We start from the raw sequence: 9,262 nt of genomic DNA, 5'->3' as shown, positions 1-9,262 counted from the left end.
TATAATTTCGCTCTTTATAGAGAAAATGACTGAGTTTAACTACTGTAATCATTCAATATAACGATAAATAAATCTATAATAATATTTCTTAATAAATCATATGTACTTAATTATTGCAGTCTATGTCGTTCTTAGGAGTAAATGTAACATTACTGTATTTAAACATAATATTGAACATTACTAGTACATTCGTAACACATGACTTGCAACTTGCAACCCCCGCTCGAATAAAATAACGTTAAGTTGGGAAATGTTTCCACAATGGAATATTATTCAAGAATAAAGCCACGCTTCCGCTTTGTTTTATGGTTGGAATGAATAAAATTATCGTTCGTATAGGGTTTAGCTTTCAGCAGCGGGGTAAGCGTGGAGGTCTGTTTAATATTAAGGTGAATGTATAGCATTTTTCCAGTGAAATTTACGAATTCGAACAAATAAGACAAGGGTTCAACAAATAAGGCAAAGGTAATACAATTATGCCGATGTATCAGGATATAAGACAAGGATTTGTTAATTGTTATGACCAGATTTAATAACAGAAAATCACACTTGTTGCAATAATAATAAGTAATCACAGAACTTGTTAGTTTTATTACTTTTTAGGGTTGGAAACATTTAAATTTTTTCTTACTACCTACAATATCTTGAACGTGGATACAAATAAATTCGAAACTTTTGTGTAATTGAAATACTAAATCGTAGCTCTTACGATTAACATGTTACAGTTTACCTAGCCGTAAAGAAAGATTTTATCCGTAAGAACTATCCGAGACCTATGTAAAAAAGACATTCGATTATTTTCTTGTAACAGAATTAATTGGATTACTTCCACAAAAAATTATAACGTTCATTCGTTTTATAAATTACAACGTCAACGCTTAAATTTGGACCTGAAAAGAAAAATTCCGTCAATTACTGCCATCAAAGGACATAATCCTGAAGTTTAAACGAATTTCTTTGTTGGGCGTTCCTCGTCACGTCTTTTTGATCTACGTTAGCTATTTTGTCTATTGTATTATCGTTTATGTTTTGTTTTGTTAGAGATTTATCACCTTGACAGTATCGAGTTAACTATAAAAAAAACATTTTTCTCGAAAAGTCTCCGTAACAAGAGTCTATTTGAGTAATCGGATACAGCGATAAATAAATTGGATGATTTACTGGTGGGCAAAAATGACAACGAATATTTGTGTTAGAACTTTTTATACCTATAATTATGCATTATAAAAGTTAATTAAATAGATTCTAATCATAACGTTGGTGATTGGCGAAATTTAGTTTCAATTCATCTACCGTTATTTCAGTCTTTGTTTTTAACATTGAGAATATTTTATGAAGTTTAATATTTAGATAATATATCACTGCATATATACTCTATGTCGTATTTAATTTCTAGCATATAAAAAAGTGAACGATTTCCAAATGTGAAAGTGTGGATAGTCCTTAGAACGTTGTCAATTAACGACATCGTCGGGTAACTGTTTAAAAATAATAAAGAGATAAAAATTACAAAGCCGACATTCCGATTGTAATATTATCACAAATAATAATCGCTGTCGAAGCTTCTCATAAAAGCTCTGATACCCGCTTACTTTATAGAACTGAACACGATATCTATTCCTGCTGTTGACATGTCTTTTGTTCCTGCCTTCATATCCGAGCAGCAAATAACACAGATGTACTAAGGAAGTTATAATATTCGCTCAAAATGATGCAGTCAAGATGGAATTATTATTAACAGAACGATAAATACATAAAATATGTAATTAAATATTTTAAAACTCAGTATTCACGCGTAGCGAATGGTATGTATTCAAAAACTAAATGCATTCTCGTATACTGCATTTTAGAATGATATTACATTATAATGGAATTAATTCGAGTCAATGATAGATGGGTAACAATAGAAATATAGTAAATTTTTGGAATATAACTCGTTAATCGTAATAGTGTTTTATTCTAAAGTGTAATTTTAACGTTATAAAATAATTACACGTAATATGAAGGCACTTTGGATGTGTTCTGATTAGCTTATCTGTAACTACGTAAAGTATTAAATGTGGATGTGAGGAATCAGCAAGTGGTAAAAGAAAATCCGTCCATCCGTAAGTACCATAATGCAATGTAAGATAAAGCAAATGTTAGTCGAGATAGTAGAGAACAGTTCCAAAGGGTTTTCTATCAACGTTTACAAAAAGGCGAGTTAATCCAATCTAAGAATAAAATAAGGGTTCTTTCCGGAGTATATCCGAGTTTTTCCTGCATCATTTATCAACTGTTACATTTCTGCAAAGATTAACGTCACACAAAGTTTTATTGGAATAGCTTTCTTAACGGATGTAATAGCCTGAATTTTACATTATTATCATTTGTATCGAAAATATTTTTCTTCTTATTTTATTATATTGCAAAATCAGTGAACGCGTAATTATATTAAAAAAACCGAAGAGCAAAGGAGAAATAAATAATTTCCACGTGCACAAAACGAATGTAAAGTAAAGCGAAAAATATTGTTTGACAGTGTAAAAAACATTTCATTTTAAACGTTGAAAGCATAAACAGTCGGAGTGCTATGTAAAATGCACGCGATGTTTGTATTTAGCCCCTGAAAAACCAAACTAAATTTATTTTGCTTTCAACTATAGTATCTAAGTAATTGCTTTGAGGCAAGCTTTGACTGTATTGATTTCCTCGACATTTCCGAAACAGGTCATCTGGTGATTTAACAGCGTTATTTTACTGCGACTTAAGTTTTATACCATCGTAAGTTGCTTTTGTGAAGACGTTTTTATGGCAACCGCGAGACCCTTAAAACAATGTGCGCGAAATAAATTTATTAATTTACTTCTACACGTTATAAAATTCAATTAATATAAATGTTACATATTCCTATATATACATAGTTATCCAGATAAAGATGACTCTGAATTCCTTTGTTTTTTTATTACTAGGCAGACATTTAAAGTCGCTGGTATTATGACTAGGTAGTAACAAAAGTAATCCTTTAATAATAAAATACATTAGTCAATGTGGTTTTAACCAAATGAAATAATAAAGATCCACATAGGTACAATATTTGCATGAGCCGCTTTAATGGCGCAGTATGAATACATTCTATTTAGGTGTGGCGTCAAACAAAGCCTTGTAGGCTCAATCAAATATATCGTTTAATATACCTTATATTAAACGATACATTTGATTACATACACATTTCTTTCGTAATTGGATTGAAATGTGAAATATTTTTGTTTTCACCATTCGGCGGTGGTTTTTATTATGAAATATGTGTTTACTATATTCCAATATATGTTGTACCAATTCATACATAATAATTCATAGGTAAAGTACACAGTACAGTGCTTTATCTAAACTGTGTATTCAAATATTGTTTCAATTAGTACTGCTAACAAACACCGGTCTCTAATGAATATAGATCAATCACACACAATTGAACTAAATCATGTTGAAGTACAGCTGCTGTAAAAAGGATTGTTTTGTCATAATTAATCTCCTAAAACATTTCTCTAATAACAACAATCTAGGCTACATTGACGATTGCAAGGAAAGCTAAATAAGCTAGATTTAGGCTGAACTAATTCCATTTCTGAAGAACAACGGTTCAATAGTATTGGAAATAAATCAAATACGAAATGTCATTAGAGCTGTTACATTATCGAAATACGTCGTGTAGCTCGTGGCTACGACTGCAAATGGTGCCTTTTATTCAATTTAAGATTCACCTTTCGGATAGACATTCGAATATCGAGTAAAAGCCAACAATATCATATCTGTAGCACAATTACAAAGAAATATGACATATTATATTGAAAATAATGTAATATTTTAATACGCTTATAGGTATTGAATAAACAATTTACTTAGTGCCGTCGAGGCTTAAATCTGCTTTAAAATCCATTAACGTAAACCTACCAAATTGTTTTGTTTACAGTGACTACGGACCGACCACGTATCTTCGTGAAGCTTTACCTAATGTATTAACATTCCGCGCTGAAAAATGTTAAGTCAATCATCTCATATAAATATTCATGAGGGAAACACTTTCATAATTCTATATGTATTAAATGTATATATCTATGCTGAGTGGTGATCCATGTTAAAACGCAAACTTTTTTCCTTATTTTATTCAAATAAACATTTTATTTTTGCGAGGTTTTGAAGAACAAAATTGCCTATTCCTGTAAAAAGATCGATGCGTGAGTCATAAAGTAAACGATCCGTGAATAACGATTTGTTTACAAAACAATAAAATACGAGCGTTTGTTTGGAAACTCCTATAATTTACAAAGTTTGCAAATGTTGGGTGTACATTTACTTACCAAATTACTGATTGGAGCTCTGCTTTTCCGAAAGGTTATTGCGTATGTTATGTCTGGTGAAAATACTTTAGGTACATTTGTTGTATAAGAATACAATTAAACAATCACGCTATTTATTGATTTCCTCGAGGCGACCAGGCGTATGAAGAGAAATTACATTAAATGAATGGAGCAGGGCAGAGAATATATAATATACGAATAAATAAAATACATATGATATTTACAATCCGTTGTGAGAAAGTGACATAAACATAAAGTATTAAATACTGCACGTGAAATGTTAATTGCGCGCTATTGCTTGAAACTTATTTAAACTTTAAACTTAATACAGACACGCAGTAATAGGTCACTGCTCTACCTAAGTCTAAGACCATGGATGAAATTAAAAAATAAAAATCATTTAAAAATTCCTAAAATTACGACGATATTCAAGCTGCAAATAAAAGTTTATTAAAAAAAAAGTAAAACAATGTTCTTGCCTTCTTTTCGATGCATTATCGTCATCTATACCGCCGTTGTTGAAACAAATATAAGCGCTATCAAAGCACTGCGAAGAGCGAGTGTATAAAAGAAAAAGTTATATCGGCAATAATTTCCTCGATAATAATTTTCCTCCAAGCGGCAGTTATTCCGCTTCATTTTCCTTGTTTAGTTAGGTATAAAAATACAAACACTACGAGACCCTCATAAAAGTACCCTTGTGATGTAGCTTATATTTATCACCTCTATTTTTAATATATCTCGAACCTCGATGGTTTAGAATAGTTACTATTTTATTATTATCGAGTAGGTAATGCTCACAGTTCCAATTGTAGCCTGTGTAGTCGCCTCGGAGATTCGATGGCTTCGTCGTTTATTAAATAACGCTATTTTATCTCTTTAAGGGGACTACAAGAGATCAAATTACGCACGTGAGTACTTATACAATCAACAGGACTATCTCCAATGGCCGGATCTGTCTGTACGCAGGACCGCATTCACATGTCTATGTATTATGTCAAAAATATAAATAGGCGATTTACTTGAAATTAATCACGGTTAAATTGATATGGTGTTTGAACAGTAATAAAAAAAAAAAACAAAATTTAAGTTGGTTAACAGTAATGCGTTTTGGATTTTTTTTTCTATAGTATAAATTTTTTAGCATTATATATTCAACACAATGTCAAATAATTATATATATTATTAATGTAGTGGATGTAGCCCCCTTAACCAAACCTCCACATACAATCTTGTTACTTTAATAATCATATTCTATATAATCTTCTTACGTAAAATATGCAAATATAAATGGTTTACATACAAACCCATTCAATTTGACCCGCGAAACTTTTGTCATCATTCATTTCATTCTTATAAAAAGGCGGAATATATCACATATAAAAGGCTGAGTCGCCTTACAACGAGATTATATTATCAATATCCTCGATTTCCTCGTGTTTCAAGGAGAGTAAACTTTACTCGCCAATATTGATACAGTGAAAGCCAATAATCAAACACTCCAGTTGAGCTGGAGTACTGTGCGATTAGAGCCATGTCTACAATCAATAAGCTTTATTTTGAGTTTGTTTACTTAGTGCAGTACTGAATAAATTGGTATCACTCCGTAGTTCAGCTTTCGGATTGTTAAGAAATATCACGGAGCTCTCATAGTTAGAGCAATTTTAATTTCGACAAAATTCGATTATACTTGGAGTAGAAGTTTCGTTTCATTTTCGTGTCTTAAAAAAGCCTTGAAGTTTTTTCTTTTAAAATAAATAGTTGACGAAATATACGCAACGAAAGTCGTAAAAAATGTGTCAATAAACGCCTTTTTTCTTTAATAATGGCCTTCTCATGAACGTTTTATTTTTTTTATTAGAAAATATTTTCATAACAGCATTTCCACAGAGTAATACGTGTTATTTACGTAGTTTATTCTCACCTTGCCCATTGAAACATGAACATAACTAAAAAATATGGCGTTGATTGCTTTTCCGCTACCATTTAAGGTTTATTTCGTAGTGTAGTTTATAGAACGCTTTTTTAGAGGTTAACATAAAGTAAAGGTTAAATATTAACACTATTTATTATACGAGATGTTATTACAAACATGTATAGGAGAAAGAGGTCACAAATATGAAATTGCTGATATTTGAACGCGTCTCGCCGCTTTTCTCCCAATTTTGAACTCCTCTACACTCGGCACTCGCCCATGAAGGTACTATAATGCGCGATTGCTCGCTTAGTATAAAATGGTGCCCATGTATTGCAAGCCATGTATAATTTTGTGTCTGATTAATGACAAATAGACTAAAAATCGTTTATTAACATACGGGTTAACGTTAATTTTATAAGCGTTTTCAAATGTTAACGGCGCGCCTACCATACCTGATTATATTTGTCTTCATAATATTTATAAATAAATAAAAAAACTCATTTATTGTCAACATCACATAAGGAAATTTAGACATATCAACACAACTAGATAACATAACATAGACATGGACAACATAAAAAGAAATAGAAAAAAATATATATATATTATTTCAGATATCTTTGTTATTTTAATTAACTGACCAAACTTTCCAGGGATTTTGGGATTATAGAGCTCTAGGCTTAAATCACATAAATTTTAAATGTAGTAAAAGTAAAAAAAATATCACAAACTACGGCTATGTTCCAGAGATACATTCCTTATATGGCCTATAAAACAATTATAATTTACGAGCTCGCTTCTGTGTCCTTTATGAGGATAATGAATATATCTTTATCTTGTAGGAACATACTTGGGATATAATATTGAAGGTTCTAGGTTCTATGATAACTCCTCAACGTCTTATTAAGAGGGCGTTATGACTTATTAGAAATAACTGAACTTAACCCAGATATTCTTACCATTACCCCGTTATAATTATGACGTAGATAATTATTATTTGCTCTGCTGCCTCGGTGAGCTTTAATAACTATATTACAGCCAAATTATACTTCCAAGGATGTGCTATATTCCTTGGACTGCTTCATCTTAAATAGGTATCATTATGATAATTTATTATATCACTCTGGCACTAACACTATGTTTGTTTTGCGGTTTTATTTTGGCCTACCCGAAATGCTATAAATCTATGATTAATACAAAAACTAAACGCATACATATTTTAAATAGTTTTTATTGTGATAATTATTGAAATTAAGGTGGATCTGAAATTATACTATGTTGGCATTTTCAACCTATTTAAAAAATAGAGGAAGTTTTATATATTCAGCTGTATTTTTTATTACTTTGTTACCTCATACCTTTCTAGGTAGTTTTTTTTATATTTGAAAGTCGGTGGTTCCCGTGTGGCATTAACATTTGGACTAAGTACTTATTTTTTATATTTCTAATCAATTTAATAAAAATCGTAATTTTTTGGTAAATATTTTTGTTTTGTTAATAAAAGTATAACCAACCAACCGTCCTATTTATAGCTACATATTCTATTTGTGGAAATTTTATGCCATCAAGAACGCAATTTAATTGAAATTCCCGCCCACATACATTGATGAAACTTGATTTTTAGACGTTTGTAGAATGTGGGAGATTCTATTACATTATTTCAGGGTAAATTGAGGATAACTCTATGAGTTTCGAAGATTTGATAGTTACACATTTTATAAAGCTAATTTAGCACTAGATATTTATCCCAAGCAATAAGTGACCCAAAGACCAAGCATAAACAATTTATTAAGCCGATGTTAAACATAAAGTGTTAGTTACATGGCATTATAAAAGTGTCACGACGTATGCAATGTTCATAAAATACGCAACGCATTTTTTTTCTATTTGATGAATTCTTAAAACTCTTAGTGTACATCCTTAAGGCCAGGCCACTCGTTCACCTTTGCCGTTCGCACGCAGATGTCCGCATTAGCTGCGCTAAGCGTGTACGTCGTTTTGTTGTTTAAGTATTTTTTAAGTTATCAGCGTATGAATAACTATAAGTACCATTGAGCAGAGTACACCATCGGAGGGACACCCTATATATCATAATAAAAAACAAACTTCTGAACAATTTCATTAACTCCCCAAATTTCAGTATCCTCGAATTGAATTCCAATGATTCTTCAAGAAAACTTGCCTATCTGGATAAACTTTCAAAACTTTGATGTCGATTTATATTTCAACTCGGAAAGAAAATTAAGATATTTATTAGTTCGAAACTTTCCAGTTCTGTAATTTGTTTGATTGTAGAGTTACGGGAATTCATACAACACATTTTATATAACGTAGTATAAGAAGAGTTTAAATTAACGTATATTTCATTCATAAATATTTATTGGATATCCAGTGTGATCAATTGGTATGACTTAATCGATATGCATTTTCTCTGATGTTATATTTTGTTCTAGGCAACCCCCGAAACAAATGTGCTCTTCAACCTGGCCACAGTCTTATGGACTGGATAAGATTAGGGAATTCCGGAAAAGATCTTACAGGCGTTGGTGGGCGGATTCGACCGGTTTCGCCTTCAGAACTCGCTTTACACAAAACCCAAAGTATGTTTTAGTATAATAGGTATTTTTTATTTTTAATATACAGCTATTATTTTAACTGACTTATGAATATATACAAATAATAACAATAGAAATTTGAATAGAAATTTTACTGCTTCATATATTTATTACTTGAAAATAATATTTTTTACATTCATTTTATAACGATTATTAGGATATGCCACCTTTGAAGCGTATAAACAATAAGAAGCAATGCATTTGTCCTATGGTCTGTCATTAATCCTTCTACAATTTATAATTGTTACATTTATGTTACCTTTTTTCTTTATCGTTTACTTTGGTCAGCCTGCAAAAGAACGCTGATAAGCGATAAGGTCTCCTTATATACCTACTGTAATAATTATTTTATTGTATACTAGTAACTGCATTATTTATTAGGTTAGTACATT

The 9,262-nt window shown here is 30.9% G+C and overlaps 1 protein-coding gene across 3 annotated transcripts in view; it reads left to right on the top strand.

The window, feature by feature from the left end:
• LOC119839849 (cytochrome b5 reductase 4) overlaps positions 1-9,262 on the top strand; it is a 45,821-nt gene that overhangs the window by 31,476 nt on the left and 5,083 nt on the right. For all 3 annotated transcript variants that reach the window (XM_038366258.1, XM_038366259.1, XM_038366260.1), the window contains one exon: positions 8,709-8,855. In XM_038366258.1, coding sequence (XP_038222186.1) covers positions 8,709-8,855 — 147 coding nt within the window. The remainder of the gene's footprint in view (positions 1-8,708; positions 8,856-9,262) is intronic.

Source organism: Zerene cesonia, chromosome 5 (assembly GCF_012273895.1).
Source record: "Zerene cesonia ecotype Mississippi chromosome 5, Zerene_cesonia_1.1, whole genome shotgun sequence".
Taxonomy (NCBI): Eukaryota; Metazoa; Arthropoda; class Insecta; order Lepidoptera; family Pieridae; genus Zerene; species Zerene cesonia.
The sequence above is the reverse complement of the archived record's forward strand: the minus strand, read 5'-3'. Positions and strand labels throughout refer to the sequence as shown.